At 46.2% G+C, this 22,348-nt stretch overlaps 1 protein-coding gene across 1 annotated transcript in view; it reads left to right on the top strand.

Moving 5' to 3' along the window:
- The window catches only part of FHL5 (four and a half LIM domains 5), a 101,505-nt gene extending 79,880 nt beyond the window's left edge, over positions 1-21,625 (top strand). Inside the window, exons 2-6 of the mRNA XM_075338398.1 lie at positions 7,645-7,816; positions 9,267-9,441; positions 13,194-13,363; positions 14,727-14,913; positions 18,182-21,625. Coding sequence (XP_075194513.1) covers positions 7,658-7,816; positions 9,267-9,441; positions 13,194-13,363; positions 14,727-14,913; positions 18,182-18,333 — 843 coding nt within the window. The 5' untranslated portion in view covers positions 7,645-7,657 and the 3' untranslated portion in view covers positions 18,334-21,625. The remainder of the gene's footprint in view (positions 1-7,644; positions 7,817-9,266; positions 9,442-13,193; positions 13,364-14,726; positions 14,914-18,181) is intronic.
- The last annotated feature ends 723 nt before the right edge of the window (positions 21,626-22,348 follow it).

Genomic DNA, 22,348 nt, shown 5'->3' with positions numbered 1-22,348 from the left:
CTGATCATCCAACTTATGCGTCTTCCGCTTCTTCTTGAGGACTTGTTCTCCAGGTGCTAAGGGAGTTGCTGGGGCTGTTTGATTGTAATGCTGTTCTTGTCTCGTTCTTGCTTGAGACAGGCTCCTTTCCACGCACTCCTGGACCTTACGGTACCGCTGCTGCCGTTCTGCATCCCAATCCTCTATTTCTTGAACCGCCTCAGGCGACACAGTCCCCATCTCAAAGTCTACAGGCAACTTGCCTGGTCTGGCTCGCATCAGGTAAGCGGGGCTGCAGTTGGTCGAATTCACTGGGATGTGGTTGTACAAGTCTACCAGATCTGGCAACTTTTCTGGCCATTGGTTCCTCTCTTCCAGCGGGAGGGTCTTCAGCATATCAATAACCACATGGTTCATTTTCTCGCACAGTCCATTGGTCTGGGGGTGGTACGGTGTGGTTCGAATTTTCTTACAACCGTACATGTTACAGAACTCTTGGAACACTTCAGCCTCGAATGCAGGACCCTGATCCGTCAGTACCCTTTCCGGATAGCCGTGCGGTCGACAAAAGGATGCCTGGAACGCTCTAGCTGCCGTCCTGGCTGTCTGGTCCTTCACAGGCACTACTACCAGGAAACGAGAGTAATGGTCCACAATGGTGAGGGCGTACACATAGCCTGACCGGCTTGGTGTTAACTTCACGTGGTCCAGGGCCACCAACTCCAGGGGCTGCTTCGTGACAATTGGCTGTAGGGGAGACCTTTGGCTGGCATCATCCTTCCGCCTCAAGTTACACGGGCCACAGTCTCGGCACCATTTCTCGATCATCTTTCTCATGTGCACCCAGTAGAACCGATCACGGAGTAAGGCCTCCAACTTCTTCCACCCGAAGTGCCCGGCGTTATCATGATACGCTGCTAGGACCATTGGAGCATCCCTCTGCGGAACCACTATCTGCCAGACAAGTTCATTTGTTCGATAGTTGACATATCTCTTGCAGAGCTTGCCCTGGTAGGTGAACAGTCGTCCCCTCTCCTTCCACAGCTGCTGGGCTTCCTCTGGAGCGTCTGGGCCAAGATGGGTCTCAGCTTGCGCTAACTTCTCTTTGACCAATCGCACGGCCGGGTCACCATTCTGTGTTTCTTCCCAATTATGGTGGAGTAATGGATTGACCGAGACCTCGTGCTGGTTTAAGCGCTTCACTCCCACAGCATGCTCACACTGTGAAACACCCTGGTGATGGAAAGCCGGTAACTCTATCTCTTCGAGTTCATCCAGGTCTTCTCCAGACTCGGGTAAGTGAGGCATTCTGGACAGCGCATCAGCATTGTTATTCTTCTTGCCAGCCCGATACTTGATGGTAAAGTCAAAGTTAGACAGCCGGGCCATCCATCGCTGTTCCATCGCACCTAACTTGGCTGTTGCCAGGTGTGTCAACGGATTGTTGTCCGTGAAGATGGTAAACTTGGCCGATGCCAGATAGTGCTTGAAGCGTTCAGTCACTGCCCACACAATAGCGAGGAACTCCAGCTTGAAGGAACTGTAGTTTTCTGGATTCCTTTCCGTGGGCCGAAGCTTCCTACTGGCGTACGCTATTACCCTCTCTCTGCCTCCCTGTACCTGGGACAGAACTGCTCCCAGTCCCACGTTGCTGGCGTCTGTGTACAGTATAAACGGTTGGCTGTAGTCAGGGTAGGCCAGAATTTCTTCTCCCGTGAGAGCCCCTTTCAGCCGGACAAAGGATGTTTCCAGTTGGCTGCCCCATTCAAATGGAGGGCTCTGCTTCTTAGCCTGCTTCGGCTGGCCCACCAGGAGATCTTGAAGGGGCGCTGCTATCTTGGTGAACCCATCAATGAACCTTCGGTAGTAGCCCACCAGTCCAAGGAACTGCCGCACCTCCTTCACCGTGGTGGGTCTTGGCCAGTCCTTAATTACCGTGACTTTCTCCGGATCAGGTGCCACGCCTTCTGCGCTGACCACATGACCCAGGTACTGTACCTTTGGCTTCAAGAGGTGACATTTGGACGGCTTGATCTTCAGGCCATATTTCGACAAGGACTCAAACACTTCTGCTAAGTGCTTCAGGTGGTCCTCATAAGTCTTGGAGTAGACTATTACGTCATCCAGGTACAGCAGCACGGTTTCGAAGTTGTGGTGGCCCAAGCAGCACTCCATCAACCGTTGGAATGTCCCTGGGGCGTTGCAGAGCCCGAATGGCATACAATTGAACTCACAGAGACCCATTGGTGTCGTGAATGCAGTCTTCTCCTTGTCCGCCTCTGCCACGGGAACCTGCCAATACCCACTGGTGAGATCCAAGGTGGAGAAATAGTTAGCTGACTTTAAGGCTGTTAGTGACTCCTCTATTCTGGGTAGTGGATAGGCATCTTTATGTGTAATGCGGTTAATTTGCCTGTAATCTACACACATTCTCATTGTACCATCTTTTTTCTTTACGAGCACTAGTGGAGCTGCCCAGGGGCTACAACTATCTCTGATAACCCCAGCCTCCTTCATTTCCCGTAACATTTCCTTGGCACACTGATACTGTGCGGGGGGTACAGGGCGGTATCTTTCTTTAATGGGATGATGATCACCCGTGGGGATTTGATGTTGAACCCCTTTCACCTGCCCAAAATCTAGGGGGTGTTTGCTGAAGACCCGCTCATACTCCTGTACCACCCGGTAAACCCCATGCTTTTGGTGTGAGGGGGTGGAGTCGGTGCCCACATGTAATTTTTGGCACCAGTCTTCCGGCTGCCCCTTGGAGCCATTGTCTTCCGCCTGGTCGGACGGGATCAAGGGTTCCACTGCTTTAATGGTATTGTTGCTGACAGTGTACAATTTTGCCACAGTGGCATACCGGGGCAATTTGGCCTCCTCCTCCCCACAATTCAGGACACGGACGGGCACTCTCCCCTTGCGGACGTCCGCTACCCCTCTGGCTATCAGGACTCCAGGCCTACTGTCTGAATACATTGGTTCTACCAAGGCATGGTAATCCTGACCCTTGAGGCCTATTGCTGCCCGACACCATATCAACATTTCACTTCTTGGGGGTATTACAATGGGGAGGGGGTCACTTACCCTCACACTGCCAATTTCTCCTCCGGCCAGCTCTACCTGCTGCCTCCTCATCAGGGCTCGGATCTCCCTCTGTAGGACACGCTGCTGTCCGGAGCTGGCAGTTTCAGACGCCTGCTGTAACAAAATTATCACTTCGGCAATACAATTTTCTATCACATTTGTACCAAGGGTTAGCAGTGGGTCAGATTCTTTGCGATCAATATCTACAATTATCATCCCCTGACATGGCAATTCCACCCGCCCCACTTTAATGGTTACTTCTTTGTACCCAATCTGAGGTAAGGGCTGACCATTACTGGCCACAATTGTTAAATCATCATCTGGGCCGTGGTCAATGTCTGAATCGGCCCAATATCTTTTGTACAGTTTGTGGGGGATGGTTGTTACCTGGGACCCCGTATCCAGGAGGGCATTCAAAGGGATTCCATCCAGCACAATAGGAAGGACCGGTCGTCCTCCCACATACTTGCTGCGGCTGGGGGTTGAGCCGGGCTTCCTTACACCTGGGGGTCGGCTCCTGGCCCCAGGCTCGGCCCATTTAAAGGACAGCGTCGTGCAATGTGGCCCGCCTGGCTGCAGCGGCGGCAGATCGGTTGTCCTGTTGAATCGTACCGGTCTGTGTCTCTGCCTCGGGTCGGCGGAATCCTTCTCTGTCGCATCCATGGGACGTCCTCTGGGCTGGAGGCCAACTCGATTTTCGCAGGCGAGGGGGTCATTTGTAGAGACTGCACGGTCTTGGCAAGGGCAGCCACAGTCTTGGTCAGCTCCTGGACCTGTTGTCTGAGCTCCGCAGTGGGATCCTTATCCAGGGACTGCGCCTCAGCCCCTGCAGTGGCTCGTGTTGCAGGCACCACCCCGGGGTACGTGATAGCAAGAGGCCGGAGGGGTACTGGGTCATTCGGTGTAGATTCTCTCAGTACCCTGATGGCCTGGTCCTTAAACTTGGCAAAGTCCAGAGCAGGGTTCTGCAGGACCAGGATACGCAGCTGGGTCCTGTGGGCATCTGACAGGAGCCCCTCTATGAACTGCTCAGTTAGGAGTTTGTCTTCTTCACGTACACTCTCTGGGTCCACCTGTTTAACTGCTTTCAGGGCCTCTTGCAGGTTTAGGGCATAGTCCCTTATGCTGTCTGTGGCCCGCTGCTTGCACCCAAAGAATCTCATCTTTATCTCTGCTGCGGTGCGAGTGTCAAACGTACTCTTTAGCTTGGCCAGTATCTGGGCTGCTGTCCCTTTATCTGTATCAGGCCATGACTTCGCTTCACGCTGGGCTGCGCCGGCTAGCTGTCCCATTAATATGCCCACCTTCTGGCTCTCAGTCAGCGGATACACCCGGAATAAGCTGTGCAGGCTTTCTCTGAAGTCACTCAAGGTATGGGACTCCCCGGAGTATTGCGGCAGCCATTCTGCTCCCGGTATGTATGGCATGGTGATCGGCATTACCGGCGCTACAGTGGGGGCCGGGGCGACGGCGACTGGGATTGCTTCTGCTGGTGCTGCGGCGTCTCGGGCTATGGCAGCCACCTGCCCTCCCTCTGAGTCGGACATCTTCCTCCCCCTTAGTGAACCTTACCAGGCTCCGTTCACTTTTCAAATTTTCTTCCGGGTCGCGCGGGGTTAACAGCGCTCTGCTCTGATGGCGCGCTCCCTTCGCGCTCTTTGTCAGGCACGCCCCCCTTCTTCCTGCGCTCGGCGAGGCTAATGGCGGCGGTGGTCTGCAGCCAGTACACAGTCTTTTAAGCACAATTCCGGCAGGCGCACAGTACCCGGTGGGACCGGGCACGAAATCCTGTTCGTGACGCCAAAGTTGACTCGCCCACCCCAGGGCTATGGGACACCCGGTGCCGGGCCGGACTAGTCCGGTGGTAGTCAGTGGTGGCTGGGCCCGGCTCCGTGGCCCTGGTGGGTGTCAGTAGAGTATGTGGCTTAAGTTAAAGTTTGTGTTCGTGACGCCACCTGTGGTATGCGGCTAATAAGCCGCCGCTGCTGTGTGAGGCCACCGGGATGATGTGATGGCAGCTATGGTGGTACTGCTCCCCACAGGTGGAGCAATGCCCGGGGCACAGTTGGTGCTTGTGAAAGTCTATGGTGCTGTGTGACTAACACGGTGCAGGGCCGACAGGCGAGGAAAGAACCAGGCACAAACAACAGTCTCTTTACCTTTTCCTCTTTTACTCTGGGAACAGTCCAGTCCTGGGAGACCGTTACAGGTGGTGATGGGGATCCGGTCGGCCTGGAAGTACTTGGGGTGATCTTTCTGGCCAGCTGAGTATGAGGCCTACTCCTGTACCTTTCTTGGTGATGATAGGACCCTGCTTCTCTAAATCCAGCAATGGCCCTCTTCGCTGCTGGGACCAATAGCACGTCCCTTCCCTCTGTAGGTGGCTGCGCAGGCCCACTCCCTGGTGCTTCTCCGCTGGGGTCCACACCGGGCCCTGATGCTGCAGCTGTACCTTGGATGTGTCTGGGCCAGGGGCTTGCAGCTCCCCTGCCCTTCGGATTCGGCTACCAGGGACGGATTTTATACCCTGGCAACCACAGACTCCGATGTCCGAGTCTCTCTGCTGCCTCTCAGCTACTCCTGCTTCTCTGGGCCAAACTGCTCCAGCTCTAGGCCCCAGATTCACAGGACAGCTCACTCTGTGTCTGTTCACTTCTGCTGCTCCCTACAGACTAACTAACTCCTCCCCCAGGTCAGGCTTAAGGAAGCTCCCTGAAACTTCAGGTTCAGAGCTCCCCCTACTGGCCTGAGGGAGAAACTGCGGTGGATGTTAACTTACTGGCCAGTAGATTTCCCCATTACCTCCAGGCTCAGCATTAACCCTCAGGAGGGCAATGCCGTTGTGGCGACCAGGTCCTAGGGCGCCACACTTATAGATATAAGTTCTCTGGAACTGACGGAGATACCAAAGCAATGACTTGGCCACAGCCCACCATACACATCAGACGGCTTCAGTCTAACAATGCTTTGGCAGATCATTTGGCTGGCAGCTGTCTCAGCTGGTTCTCCCACAAATAGGTCGTCCAAGTGCTCCTGTGCTCTCTATGACAAAGCTATTGACAGTTTATCTCTGGTAGAACAAAAGGATCGGCATGCAAGATCAATATCTTTCCTGGCAGTAACTGTTTCGGAGCTCCCATAAATAGAGTGTCAGCTGAACCCATCAATATTGATGGGTCTGGCCAACATTTGTCTAATGTGTTTGAGGACCTTCATTCTATAATTTCTACAGACAGTGAACTGATCATCAGCACGCAAACACAAGTTCTGCTTTGCTCAAACAGGAATCACGGGACCCTCTTGTGGTTGGTGAAAATCCAGCGATCAGACACTTTTTTGTGGGTGAGCAATAATTTGTGAATAAATCTGTAGGAGCTTAGGACCAGAGCCAGATGAAGACATTGGCAATTATATTTCAGGTGTAGGCCATTTTCTTGATGTGAAATGGCCTACATATTCAGCTTCTCTTCTTGTGAGTCATATTGTAATAGAAGTCAATGAAAAAAATCATGTTACATCTACAAAATGACATAGACAAGATGTACTTCTACTGAAGGGCAACTATTGTTGGACTAGTGAAAAGATTTCCAAAACTATAATAAAAAAGAATTTATAACATGTCTTATCAAATTTTTAACTAATTCACCATTTTTTAATTTTCTTCCATTTCTTCCAATTTTTATTTTCTTCCATTCTTCTTCCAAGACTAATGCTAGGAGGGGGCATTTATTGGCCACATGATACAACAAGACATGTACGGTAACTGACCAACTCAACTCTCCGGTGCCCAATGTTCTCCTTCTGCTCGCTGCTTTGCTCTTGAGTCCCAATGCTAATACATTAGGGCTTGCTAAATATTCTTTATCCTAAAGAATATCTGTTTTCCCCAGGTTTAATTAGTCTCCCACCATACATCATTCTGGGATATCTGGTTCCTAGTCACTTTTCGCAACAGTCAGGAGGACAGACATAGAAATTTGCCAAGGTTAAGGGTAAAGAAGGGATTATTCCTTTACACTTCATTCATTCCCTGCTCAGCCTTGATCCAAATCTGCTCGTGATCCAGTGGAGTATTTGGCTGCCCTTTGATTAATGAAATGATTTATATACTTTTCCTCCAGCATTATAGGTTTATCATATGATACAGATTCAGCAGCATTAGTATGTTAATACGAGTTAGGGTAAAGATAAAGGCTAGAAGTATTGTAAATTGGGTTTCCGCAGTAAATATTGATTGTGTGGTTTCGTCTATGAGGATTTCTATAATGGTGTTCAGTATGTAGATCAGAACTTAATGGCCTCATCTATTTCACTTTGTCTCACCCCGCAGTATGCATTTTATGTTAATAGGAGTTATTTATCTACTGTACATTATCACAGTATGCCTTATGGGTGCTCCTTCATTCATATGGTTTTCCGCATAAGGTTCTTCAAGAATTTAATTTGAAAATCAAATGGGTTTTTCTTTGTATGCGTTAATATTTCAATATTTTAATGTATCGGTTGATTACCGTTCTTCTACTAACATTTCATCATCATTAATTTTTTTTGATAATTTTCTGTTTTCTTGTCTTTCAGTTGAATTATTGTCATGGATGAAAAAGCTTTTGACTGCTGCCATTGTAAGAAATCGCTTTATGGTCAAAAATATACTGTGAGAGAAGAAGATCCATACTGTGTCACATGCTTTGAAAGCATTTTTGCAAATAGATGTGAAGGATGTAAAAACCCCATTGAATGTGATTCCAAGGTAAATTGGGATAATCCAGTGATATTGAGATATTAGTCCTTGGGTTTCTTAATGTTGTAGTTCAGTTCACAGTGAAACCCCTCCAAAAGACCACTTATTTGAGATATTGATCCATGTAAAGGAATTATTATTATTATTTTTTTTTAATATTGGGATTTTCAGTGTGAATTTTTCCACAGCTGAGATGGGGACTAATGTTCTATGAATTTGTAAGAAGTATATGGTATGGCTTCTTTACATTTCAGTACTCTGAGTACCCTGGATATAAAGTACCCAGTGGTTCCATACTGCATTTGTATGGACAGGCATGTGGCAAGCAGCAATGGCCTTGGTCCGAGGAAATAATCACACTTGCATAGCCCCATGGATTATCATATAGGTCCAAGTGCTATCAATCCATACCATAGTTTGCAATTGGTTGTGTGTAAGAGCCCTTAGTGTGTTTTTGTAAGAATACTATAGACATAACATCGTTAGTGATGGGCAGACTCAGACTGTAAAAGTCCAGATCCGCGCCAGTTCAAAAGTACCCATACACCAACCCCAGGTCTGGGTAATGATCCGGATCTGGCAACTTAAGTAATTAAAAAAATAAAGGAAAAATATAAAAAAGAGGAAAGCAGGTGCATTATACTTGTTGAGTCTCTTTCATGGATGTACATTGCTTCTGGGTCCCCTCATACTACTTCCGGGGCCGCTCATTAACCTCATACATATGCACTACTTCCCCCACCCACTGGCAATCCCTGCATATCTGAATGCAATCAGAGGCGCTGTGTGTGCATCTCTAGTGGTGTAAAAATAAAGAAAGAAAGAAAAAAAATTGGCGTAGAGTCCCCAGATATTATGATATTCAGCACAGATAAAGCATACAGCTACCGGCTGCAGCCCCCAGCCGTGTGCTTATCTTGACTATGTATCAAACTAAGAGGAACTGCATGAGGCTTTCTTTTTAAGTATTTAAATAAAGAAATATATAATACTTGGGGACCATTTCTTTATCAACACTGTCTACTGTATCAGTGATGTCTTCTGGACAATGGCATTGTATTTAACAGAAATGTTTCCATTTGTCATATTATTTGAAATGTTTATGCTTATTCACACACTGTTTTTCCTGCTTTTTTCAGCACATTTTTACCACTGAAAAACATGTGAATGAGATTTCTGCTTACTGTTTCCTTGCAGATTTGAACTATCAAATAGGGGTTTTTTTTTGCAAATCTGCAGCATATCAATTATATCAGTGTTTTTGCAGTGGTTTTTTTCACTCATTGAAATGTAAGGGGAAAAAAACACACACACGAAAAAATCAAGAAAAATACACGCAAATATGTGTATATTTTACAAAGCATTTTACCTACCAACACTTTAGTGGTTGCTGCAGGAAAATCTGCTGCAAATACTCAACGTGTGCACATATCCTAATGAAGGATTATTTTTCTTCCAGGATCTCTCCTATAAAGACAGTCACTGGCATGAAGCTTGCTTTAAATGTGCCAAGTGCACGTGTTCTTTGGTGGAGAAGCCTTTTGCTGCCAAGGATGAGCTCCTGTTGTGTATTGACTGCTACTCTAATGAGTATTCTGCAAAGTGTTTCAACTGCAAAGCCTCCATAATGCCTGGTAAGACTCATCTGACTGCCGATCACTAAAGCAGAACCATATACAGTACACACCTTCTCATTCAAAGAGTTTTCTTTATTATCAGGACTCTGAAAATTGTAGATTCAAATCTATGAATTAACACATGTGGAATGAAATAGTCAAAAAAGTGTGAAACAACTGAAAACATGTCTTATATTCTAGGTTCTTCAAAGTAGCCACCTTTTGCTTTCCATTACTACTTTGCACACTCTTGGCATTCTGGGCTTCAAGAGGTAGTCACCAGAAATGGTTTTCCAACAGTCTTGAAGGAGTTCCCAGAGATGCTTAGCACTTCTTGGCCCTTTTGCCTTCACTCTGCGGTCCAGCTCACCCAAAACCATCTTGATTAGGTTCAGGTCTGATGACTGTGCAGACCAGGTCATCTGGTGTAGCACCCCATCACTCTCCTTCTTAGTCAAACAGCCCTTACACAGCCTGGGGGTGTGTTTGGGGTCATTGTCCTGTTGAAAAATAAATGATGGTCCAACTAAATGCAAACTGGATGGAATAGCATGCCACTGCAAGATGCTGTGGTAGCCATGCTGGTTCTGTATGCCTTAAATTTTGAATAAATCCCCAACAGTGTCACCAGCAAAGCACCTCCACACCATCACACCTCCTCCTCCATGCTTCACGGTGGGAACCAGCCATGTAGAGTCCATCTGTTCACCTTTTCTAGAAAGACACGGTGGTTGGATCCAAAGATCTCAAATTTGGACTTGTGACGCCCTGGGCAAGCCAGGGGTCACAGGTCACAACACTACACGCACCCCACATTCCCTGCAGGTACACCAAAGTCAAAACACAAATCCTTGTTGCCTTCCTCCAGGGGCTGGTGTCCACACCAGGGGGTGGGCCAGGCGGTTGGCTCCACCCACCGAGGAGTTCACAGCTCTGGAGGCGGGAAAACCAGGCAGTTAAGCTAGGGAAGTGAAGGAGTAAACAAGTGGATTAGCTTGAGAGTGGAAAGTGAAAGGAAGTGAAGTGAAGCTGGTGAAGTGGTAAAGGAGGAAAGTAGGAGTAGTGACAGCAAGAAGCCTGAAGTTAGTCCGGGTGTGTGCCCCGGACTGAGACAGCAAGGTTGGCAGACGGCGGTGACCGTCTGCAGGCGAGACTGATTGGAGGTTGCCGAAAGGACCGTGGACGGGTGGTGACCCGGCGGTACCGGAGCGGTATACGAAGATTAGTCAGCACCAGGGCAGGGGCCTTTCGGATCCCGGCAAGGCTAGGAGTCGCCATAATTTGCCAAATCCGTCAGTGAAGGGGACGACTGTCTCCCAACAACCAAGTCCCGATTGAAGGCAACAGTCCGACCGTTAAGGGGAGACACCGCCACCGCCAAGGCACCAGTTTCCCAGGGCCAGCGCCTGCGGGCAAGTGTGAAGCTCCTCCGGCTCATATCTAAGCTGGGGAGCGGGTTACCGGTGGGAACCCATCGCTACCAAACAACAACACATAGGTGCAGGGAAGAGACCGTCACCATCAACTGCAGGGGATATCAGCAGCGCAACCGTCTGAGGGACCCGTCCAACCAGCCGTTTGTTTACCGAGAACTGTGTCGTGTTTACTGGCTGAGTGAGTACCTTCGTGCCGTGCGGCACAGCGCTGCCCCTGCGCCCCTGCACCTCCACAGGCCCCATAGCCCGTCTGTCCACCATCCCAACCCCATCACTGGGCCCTGGGATCACCAACCCCTACCCACGGAGGGGCAACACAACAACTGGCTGCTCCACACCATCACTCCCGGGATCCCCAGCCAGAGCAGCGGTGGTGTACACTCAATCACCACAACCGTGGGTGGCGTCACGGACAATAAACAATCCCCACAACCAAACCCCCTTTCACTTACGGGCGAGGAGCGCCGCTAGAGTCCCCGGGATCCGGCCCATCGCTCGAGCTACCGAGCAGCAGCAGGCCGCAACAGCCGCGGCAGCCGGACCCGAGCAGTGGGAGAGCGCGGCGTCCCCTCCTCCGCCCGCGACAGACTCATCAGACCAAAGCATAGATTTTCACTGGTCTAATGTCCATTTCTTGTGTTCTTTAGCCCAAACAAGTCTCTTCTGCTTGTTGCCTGTCCTTATCAGTGGTTTCCTAGCAGCTATTTTACCATGAAGGCCTGCTGCACAAAGTCTCCTCTTAACAGTTGTTCTAGAGATGAGAAGGTGTGTCCAAACCTTTGGTCTGTACTGATCACCAAAACCAAAAATTACCAAAACCCTTTCTGGTGCTATTTTATACCAACGCACCAATATATCTCAGGACTGAACGGCCCAATGCTTGTTATCTTCCACCCAGTACTTGACTCTCGGGCCATTTACCTCCACTCATTTGCTCACACAACTATTGCTAACACAATGGGGAGCAATGCACAAAGAAACCCAAAGAAAATGGTTACAGAACATCTAAGCTGTGCTGTCAATTGTCATGCCTTACGTTCTTTATAGCATTTACTAGGGGCTTTTTCTGTGGTACAAATCCCTTAGCCATAGAGATTTATCTACTACGTAAGAAGATCTCCATTTTCATTCACTTTTGTGTGTTTTAAAGATGCCATTCACATTCAGACAAGCATGAATAATGTTCTGCATGGGGAAAGGGGAGTACCTCACTGTCAGCAACCTTACAGTTTATTCTCAGGAAAGATGGGGCATTTAAATACAGAGTGCCCAATCCTTCTCTTTTCTGACATCATTTATCACAGGAAACTAGATTCTGTAAGCTCCCATACACATTAGATGGCCGCCAATCCTCCCAAAGTCAGTGGGACTGACTGACCCTATTTTAATGTGTATGGCTACCTTACGGTAAGTGCTTAAAGGGGTATTCCCATCTCCAAGATCCTATCCCAATATGTAGTAGGTGTTATAATAATAATAATATTGGGAATAACCCTTTAATCCCTTCACTACCTAGGACATAACGTTACGTCCTAAATCATGAAGAAGTGATCACCGCTGACATGTGTGCCTTGCAGGCAAAGGTGGATCCGCAATCCACCTGCGTCTGTTAACCCCTTAAATTGTGCCTTTCCCCGCCAGCATCGAAGATCCCATAATGCGATCACAGGGATCCGATGATTGTCATGGTAGCACAGAGTCATGTGATGACTCCTGTCACTATCATGACTTACCCCACATTTGCCCCATTGAAAATTAAAGGGTTAAAAAAATAAAAAATATACACACATTTGGTATCGCCGTGTTTAGAAATGCACGATCTATCAAAATATAAAATCAATTATTCTAATCGGTAAATGGCGTAGTGACACAAAAAAATCGAAACAAATGGAGGAATCAACAATACATCATACATGTATTGTGGATTTCTTCATTTGGTCCTGAAGAAGAGGCCTTCAGCCCTGAAACGTGTAGACCTATGAAATAAAGAATATTATTAATAATCAACAATCTCTTCTTTCAGCGGCAGCTGGCATTAACCCCACTTTTCCTCTCCAGCACTGACTAAAAACACATGGATGACACACGCTAAACACAGATGGACAAAATGGAACGTGCCACGTGTGGGTTATTTTTTCATAAATTGGGGCCTCAGAGCTCCAGACTAATCTCTAGACATCAAATCCAACAAGTTTCTTTCATACAGACCAGTCTTCACTCATTGATGTGTACATACAATTTCTTTTTTACAGCGGTTTTGATTTTTTAGGTTTTGTTTTTTTTCGTTAAATGCCAACCCTCCTTAAATCTACAACATGTTCCTTTATATTACAGGTTCTCGTAAAATTGAGTATAAGGGCTGTAATTGGCACGAGACATGCTTTGTATGCCAAGGTTGTCAGCAGCCTTTAGGATCCAAATCATTTGTGCCCAAGCACTCTAGCCTTTATTGTGTCGCTTGCTATGAGAAAGACTTTGCACAGCACTGTGCCGCCTGCAAAAAGGTACTTTAGATACAATTTATGCAGAATTTTAACTAATTATCCATTAACAGTTTATCTTTACATACATGAAAGAATGAATAATACTGAAGTATGAATGTTCCATGACATCGGAGGTTCATAGCCTTCCTTCCTCTGGAACAGCAATGAAGCATAATAGGATAACCTTCCATCTATTTTAAGTCTTGCCATGTTATTATACAGTATGTTAATAAGACAGGTAGTGTTAAAAATTGCTGTATACTGTTTATATGACAGATCTTGCTGTTTGGAGCAAATCGGCCAGTAAATTATTAATATAACCATGTATATATTTTAGAATGCAGAGGGTTAAATAAAAGGTAGCGTAATTTAAAATACTCCCTCCTATCGCTTGTGTGAATATTATCACCCATTCCCTCCTCAAGTGCCTGAATATTTCTGCCTTGGCAATGTAAGGGCAAGATATATGTCTTTTCCTATATAATGATATAGGCAAAAAAACAGTGCCTGCTTACCTATTCTAAAATATTGCAACACAAATAGTGATGACTGCCTGTCTTTCCCTGTACACAATATAGACACAAATACTGTAGTAGTGTCTCACTACAAAATGTGGACACAGATAGTAACACCTCCTTTTCTCTAATGACAAATTATGTATATACAGATAGTACAGTATTCCTGTCTCTCCCTGTAAATAATGTATGCAAAGATAGTACTGTCTTCCTTTCTCTTCCTGAAAATGATGCATGCACAGATGATAGTTTTTTCCTGTCTCTCCCTGAAAATGATATTTGCACAGTTAGTATAACCTTCTTCTCTTTTCCTTTAAAATACGCATACACAGATAGTACTGCTTTGCTGTCTCTCTGTAATTGATATATGCAGAGAAAGTGAATGCTTCTTATCAATACTTGTATATGATGTATGCAAAGATAATACTGGCTTTCTGGATTTTCCTTTAAATGAATTATGCAAAGATAGTAACACTGTCCTGTCTCTCTTGCAAATGATGTATGCAAGGATATTATTCTACCTGTTGCAGCCATTAACTAATACAAGTACAAAACACTAAATCATGAAAGTAGGATGCCAATTAAAAAAAATTCTACTTGTCACGGAAAATATAATATAATTGTAAGTAATGGATTTTATGGAAAAGAGTTTAAAATGTTAGTCATTTCTTGGGGGTCAATCGAATTGAAGGTTTCTTGTGAATTCCCCAAAGGTCAATACATAAGACGTGAGTGTTAGGTTTTCCGTTTATTTCCTGTTAATATGTTTTTATTTTTTGCTGTTTGGTACTGTATTATTTAATACTATTTTTTAGTTACCTGCATTGTATACTTGTCAAACCCCACATTCATACTGTAATGTTGAACAGGGCATCACCAAGGACGGAATATCCTTTGAAGAACAGCCTTTTCACCGAGAATGCTTTTTATGTACCGGATGTAAGAAGAAACTGGCTGGAGAAAAGATCACATCGCAGGATGATATGCCGTACTGCATGGATTGCTTTGGTAATCTTTTTGCACAAAAATGCAGCGCTTGTGCAAAACCTATCACTGGTAAGTGTTATACTGTGTACTTTAGGCACAGAATTACCGGTATATGATGGTTATCTCAGTGTACAGCAAAAGGATATTAAGATTTAAGACTGACTAGTGAGCAAAAAATTATAGATCTGTGTCTTTTTTAACCTATGTAAAATTATATAGATACATCGTTACATAGTTATATAGGTTGAAAATGACAAAGCTCCATCGAGTTAATCTTTCTCCACCAGTTATATAATCTCTATTAGTAGATTATTTATAACCCATGCTGCTGTTTGTTGTGTGAATGCTGGTATAGTGTCTACCATTACTGTCTCATGTGCTAGGGCATTCAACAGTCTGACTGCTCTAACTGTAAAGAACCCCTTCCTATTTAGCTGCCAAAATCCCCTTTTCTCCACACGTAATGAATTCCCCCTGGTACTTATTAACAAACAAGTCATGTACCAATTGTCACACTGCACTAGGGGAAGCTGAAGTTACAAGCAATGTAACTTCAGAGTGCAGTTAGCAGGTAAATCACCAGAGGCCAATAGAGTAGTTATAATACCGAGTCAGCAGCAGGAGATCTCGTCAACAGCACAGGGATAGACAAATCGTAGTCAAGTGATAGCCGAGAGTCAAAAGCCGAGAAGTCACAGATACACCTGAAGGGAGAGACGGAGGTCGGGATCAAGATCGTGGATACAGGTCAGATGCCGGGAAGTCCAAGTATAAACAAAGGAAGAGGACAAACAGGTCAGGACTGGGATATGACAGGGAAGGATACACAGTAGACAGGAGTGGGTAGTCAGGGACCTGGACAGACGGACGAATGGAGGAGGGTACAGGTCAGAACCAGGTAGCAGGGAAGCAGGACAGATCGGGAAACTCACCAAAGACAGTAATACACACTGCAGAGCATAAACTATCACTGGTGCCAAACTGGAGGGGCAGCGCCAAGATATAGCGTCCTGGAACCAGAATGAGGCAGGGAGTAATTAACCCCTGACATTATCAAGTTGAGCTGGGTAAAACCACAGCAGCAGATACCGGCCTGGATCATGACACCAATCTTTTGTATTGACCACACATGCATTTATACATATAAATGAGATCTCTTCTGAGATGTGTTCTTTCTAAGCTAAACATGTGCAACTTTTCAAACCTCTCATCATAGGAGAGACCTTCCATCACATTTTAGAACCTAGTTGCCTGCCTTGGAACTTACTCCCAGTTTCCAATTTCCTTTTTAAAAAGTGGAGCCCAAAATTAGATCCTATATTCAAGATGTGGTCTTACGAGTGATTTATAAAGGAGTAATAATATGTTGGGATCATGGGATTGGTGAAGAGGTCTGAACTACCAGCTTAGCCCTGCTCCTGGACAGCCCTGCTTTATTACCCCTGGTGAGAGCTGTGAAAAGAATAATTAATCCAACACAAAAAGACAAACAGGGAAAACCAAAAGTCTGTCACACAGCAAGCACACACAGATGTACAGATAATACATGCTCAGGAGCAAATACAGAACAGAGAGGAAATAGACAACAAGAATATTTCCACAACACACCAAAAAATGCACAGAAGATCTTCAGAGACTGGAACACCACAGCACAAGGATCGGTATCGCAAAAGCTATAATAGGCGTCGGAGAATCAAATCCACCATCTTAAAAAGGGAAGTGAGTAGCTGTGATAGGTCTCTCACAACATGTGACTCCAGAGACAATCACCAGACTAGCAGAACTTAACTCCTGCAAGCTTGAACCAAAGAGAACACAGCTCGGTCAATGCCCGAGCCAGTCACACAAACTCAATAGCTTAACAAGAGACTTAGGGTACCTTCACACTTAGCGATGCAGCAGCGATCCGACCAGCGATCTGACCTGGTCAGCATCGCTGCTGCATCGCTACATGGTCGCTGGTGAGCTGTCAAACAGGCAGATCCACCAGCGACCAGTGAACAGCCCCCAGCCAGCAGCGACGTGCAAGCGACGCTGCGCTTGCACGGAGCTGCCGTCTGGAAGCTGCGGAGACTGGTAACTAAGGTAAACATCGGGTATGGTTACCCGATGTTTACATTAGTTACCAGCGCACACCGCTTAGCTGTGTGTGCAGGGAGCAGGGAGCCGCGCACACTGAGCGCTGGCTCCTTGCTCTCCTAGCTACAGTACACATCGGGTTAATTAACCCGATGTGTAATGCAGCTACATGTGCAGAGAGCAGGGAGCCGCGCACACTGCTTAGCGCTGGCTCCTTGCTCTCCTAGCTGCTGTACACATCGGGTTAATTAACCCGATGTGTACAGCAGCTACATGTGCAGAGAGCCGGCAGCACAGGCAGCGTGAGAGCTGCAGAGGCTGGTAACTAAGGTAAATATCGGGTAACCACCTTGGTTACCCGATGTTTATCTTGGTTACAAGCTTACCTCAGCTGTCAGACGCCGGCTCCTGCTCCCCTGCTCGCTTCATTTGTCGCTCTCTCGCTGTCACACACAGCGATCTGTGTGTCACAGTGGGAGAGCGCCTTTGAAGAAAACGAACCAGGGCTGTGTGTAACGAGCAGCGATCTCGCAGCAGGGGCCAGATCGCTGCTCATTGTCACACACAGCGAGATCGCTAATGAGGTCACTGCTGCGTCACAAAAAGCGTGACTCAGCAGCGATCTCGGCAGCGAGCTCGCTGTGTGTGAAGCACCCCTTAGTTTACAGTGTCAGACTCTGCTGTGTGAACAGGGTCAGATGCTGCCCTGACATTTGGTGCGGTTTGAGTTAAACCCCGTGTGATAGGTTTGTTGGCCAATTCAAATAATAAATAATATGTACATACATAAAAAATCATTCTATTATAACTAGAAAATGATAGCAGAAATTAGCATGTACTGTAAATAAGCTATAATATATAGGGCCGAGTCTGTATTTTTGCATAAGATCAATTTCACATTTAATAAAAATTGAGAATTGCATGTGGAAACTTCACATGTGTAATATCTGCTGTAACGCCTTTGCTACACCTGTATTCTTATCGCCATAAAACGTTTGGCCCATGAGTCTTGATTGAAGGAAGGCTCTTATCACGGCTGGGGGTCATGTTTCCTTGTGACTCAGTGCCGATGCTAAAACGAGCCTGGAGCCAAATATTATGGTAGTTGCTATGTAACAGCTATTTATTTTGCACACAAATTAAGATAGAGGCCTCGTCATGCTGTTATGTGGATAAGGAGCTATTCTGATGTCAGGTGGGACTTTGCTTGTGTTAATGTGTTCTTTCTCACATTCTCATCTGTCTCCTTTCTTCCCAGGTCAAGAAGGTGGCGAGTACATCTCATTTGAGGACTGTCAGTGGCACAGTGATTGCTTCGCCTGTTCCAAGTGCAAAGTTTCCCTTATTGGCCAAAAATTCCTCTCACAGCAAAGCCAAGTATTCTGCACCGAGTGTGGTCAGGACATGTAGATAGATGGATCCGACAATTAATAGGGCATTTTTTACCTGAAATATTGCTAAAAGTAATCCTGTACACGGCTTAATGTGTTTAATGTGAACCTCGATATGCAGAGAACGTATGGCAAAGAAATAATGCATTTATTATCTATATATATTACATAACATTTGTGTTTTATTGCTGTCGGATCCTATAGGTCATGGTTGTCACTGAAGTGAAGAATGAAAGCATCTCATTTGGCATTTGCCTGCTCTTCGTGCCCTGTATGCACCCAGCATATGCCATGCGCCAGCATCTATACTAGAGCCTGGTGACATGGCCGATTTACGTAACTGCCTTGGTAGTAATAAAGTATGTTCTTTCTAGCTTAGAACTCACATAGAAAGTAATTTTTAGACATATTTACTTTGAAAATACTTGTAATAGGTACACCAATCAGCCATAATATTAAAAACACATCTAATATTATATAGGTCCCAAAACATTAAAAACATGTCTAACATTATATAGGTCCCCTAACATGAAAAACATGGGGTAATAAATCAGGTTGATGCCAGCTGTGAATTGCCAGCTGGCATCAAGCCCTGGTATTAGTAATGGGGGAGTGTCAATAAGACACCTGCATTACTAATCCAGTAGTTTGAAATAGAGAAAAAAAATAATTTCAACAAACACTCCCTGACTGCAGCTCTCATTCACTAATTAATTTACAATTTTAGCAAAAAAAAGGTCCAGTGTAATCCATAGTGAGGTCCCATGACAATCCCCAAAGGTGAACCTGAAAGACATTAAATGTAAAAACTAGTAAAGAAATAAAGACAAGAGATACTGTCGCGGGCGGGGAGGGCGCCGCTGCGCTCGCTAACGCTCGGGTCCGGCGCTGCTGCGATGGCTGCTCGGTGGCTCGAGCGGTGGGCCAGATCCAGGGACTCGAGCGGCGCTCCTCGCCCGTGAGTGAAAGGGGGGTAGTTTGGTTGGGGGATTTGGTCCGTGACGCCACCCACGGGACGGCACGGTGGTACTCACTCAGCCACAAATGTACGCAAAGTCTCTGGTAAACCAAACGGCTGGATGGACGGGTCCCGCAGCCGGCTGCTGTGACTTCTCCCGGACGGTTAGTGGTGGCTGCCTTTCCCTGCACCTTTGTGTATGTTCGGCTCTGATGGATGCCCACCGGTAACCCGCTCCCCAGCGTGTATATATGCCGGAGGAGCCCTTTTGACCGCAGGCTCTGGCCCTTGGAACTCTAGCTGTGGCGGTAGCTGTATTTCCTTTTGCTGGTCGGACGGTTGCCTTCTATCGGGTCTTGGCTGTTAGTGACCGGAACCCCAGGGGTTTCCTGACGGATTTGACCTCTAATGGCGACTCCAAGCCTGGCCGGGGTCCGTAGGCCCTGCCTGTGTGTGCCGGCTTCACTTCGCTCCCCGGTTCGGTACCAGCGGGCCATCGCCCGTCCCCGGTCCCACGGTTCCGCGTCGATCTGCCTCTCCTGCAGACGGCCACCACCGTCTGCCAACCTTGCTCTTAGTGCCCGGGCCACACACCCGGACACGATCAGTTTGCTCCTCTCCTACCACTTTCCTAACTGAACGCTACTCTCTCCTCAACTACTCTGACTTCCTTTTCCCGCCTCCAGGACTGTGAACTCCTCAGTGGGTGGGGCCAACCGCCTGGCTCCACCCCACCTGGTGTGGACATCAGCCCCTAGAGGGAGGCAACAAGGGTTTTGTGTCTGGCTGATGTGCCTGTCTCAGGGTGGGGGTGTGTTGACGACCTGGCTAGTCCAGGTCGCCACAATACTCTCATTCACAAATTTATTTCCTGCAAAATCCCTAATCTAGGTCCGCCATAATTCAATAAGGAGGTCCCATAATGATCCCATACTCCCTGTCCCAGCTTATGAAGAACAGAACGTTCCTTTATAGGCTGGGAGAGCAGCCACTGCAGCCTCACCCACTGATCTGTGTGAGAACCACTTCAGCGAACTAAGATGACATCATGAGGTCACCCCAGATTACAGCAGCGGGTCACACAGTAGGCAGGGATGAGCAGTGACATCATGAGTTCAACTGAGTTCACTGCTCACGGTGTTCACACCAAGTGTCATGAGACCTCATGGTAGCTCATAAGTTCAACTGAATCCACTGCCCACAGTTCTCATGTCAAGTATAGAAAGAGCACTCGCAAAGCTAGGAGGTATGACTAACAGTAGAGAAGATAGATTCAGAAAGATCAGGAGAAGCTGGAACAATGGGCAGCGACTAATAGAAAGGTATCTAACAGGGAGAAAGGCAACATTTTTCATCTGGGCAAGAAGAACAAAAGTAACATCTAGCGAATTGGAGGAACAAAACTAAGCAACAGCAAGTGAAAAAAGACTTTAATATACTAATAGATCACAGACTGTACATGAGTCAACATTGTGAAACAGCAGCAAAAGGCAAATACAGTTCTGGGATGTATTAAGAGAAGTATAGAGTCTAGATCACGTGAAATAATTATCCCCCTCACCTCCAGTTTTGGGCACCACATTTTAAAAAAAGATGTTGAAAAACTGGAGCAAATTCAGAGAAGAGCTACCATGATGGTGAGAGGAGTGCAAACTATGTCCTACTAGGAATGGTTAAAGGATCTGGGAATGTTTAGCTTGCAAAACAGAAGGCTAAAAGGAGACTTACTAGCGTTCTACAAAGATCTGAAAGGATGTCACAGCGTAGAGGGATCATTATTCTCATTTCCACTTGGAAACATGAGAAGCAATGGAATGAAACTAAAAGGGAGAAGATACAGATTAGATATTAGAAAAAACTTTTTTACAGTGAGCGTGATCAATGAGTGGAACAGGTTGCCACAAGGGGTGGTTAGATCTTCAATGGAAGTCTTCAAGCAAAGGCTGAACAGACATCTGTCTGAGATAATTTAGTGAATTCTGCATTGAGCAGAGGGTTGTAAAAAATTGCCCTGTAGGTCCCTTCCAACTCTTACATTCTGTGATTCTATGGTTCTACTTGGCCTTTTTTTTACAGTGGCCACAATCCTTCCCTGAAAAACATATATGGTCACAATATATTGAATTCTAGATGGTTGTAGTTGTGTCAAACTGGTTGCTACCAGTTCTGAACTGATAGTCCTGATGGACATTTTAATTTCAAAGTAAGCATTATGTGTCCTTTATTTCTTGCACTAATTTAAGTTGGCCAACCACTACATCTAGAATAAGGATGTGTCGTTGCTTACCAATTAATCAGATAGTCAGCAAAGCAAAGGTACTAAACAATTGTGGTCACAATTAAAATGTAACTTTTAATATCTAAGTTAAAAAATTTTCTTATACCACACAGCATAAACGGTTGTAGAACCAACCAAAAATTGGAGCTAATGTTTAGGCTCCTATCATTACCCGGTTAAGGACACTGTATATCCGGTAGTAATAACCCTACCGGAATAACACCCGTTGAGACAAAGGAGAAAACTGTCCCATATATGATGTATATGTTAGTGATCCACAGCACGAATATACATTCCGCAGGAGTAATCCCACCAAAATAACAATAATTGAGACCAGAGTGTTACTGTCTCATAAATAGTATGTACAATCTATAATCCACAGCGATAAATAACCATAATAAGGTCTCACTGTAAAGAATGAAGCAAAAAATTAGTTGTCCAGTAACAGGGGGGGGCCAATCAGCCTCACAATACCCCTTAGCTGGGAACAATCTGACCTGATACTTTCTTAGACCTCCCGACGCGTTTCTTAATTTATCTTAATCCTCAGGGGACTGTGGTCAAGAAATTACAGCTGCAAAGATAAACAGTATAATCAGACTAAAACAATGCAAAGATTCACTAAATCAGCGCCACAGACGGAGAGCCGTCCCTCAGTGACGTCCCCGCATATGGCGATCATGTGATCCATGACATCATGTCGGCACCGCCCATCTCATTATTGCTCATAGTGCCATGTGACCGGAACTACACAGAATTACCCGGCGCACATAGCGGTCATGTGATCCGCTCATGTGA

The sequence above is a fragment of the Anomaloglossus baeobatrachus genome, chromosome 3 (assembly GCF_048569485.1).
Source record: "Anomaloglossus baeobatrachus isolate aAnoBae1 chromosome 3, aAnoBae1.hap1, whole genome shotgun sequence".
In the NCBI taxonomy this organism is placed as follows: Eukaryota; Metazoa; Chordata; class Amphibia; order Anura; family Aromobatidae; genus Anomaloglossus; species Anomaloglossus baeobatrachus.
The sequence above is the reverse complement of the archived record's forward strand: the minus strand, read 5'-3'. Positions and strand labels throughout refer to the sequence as shown.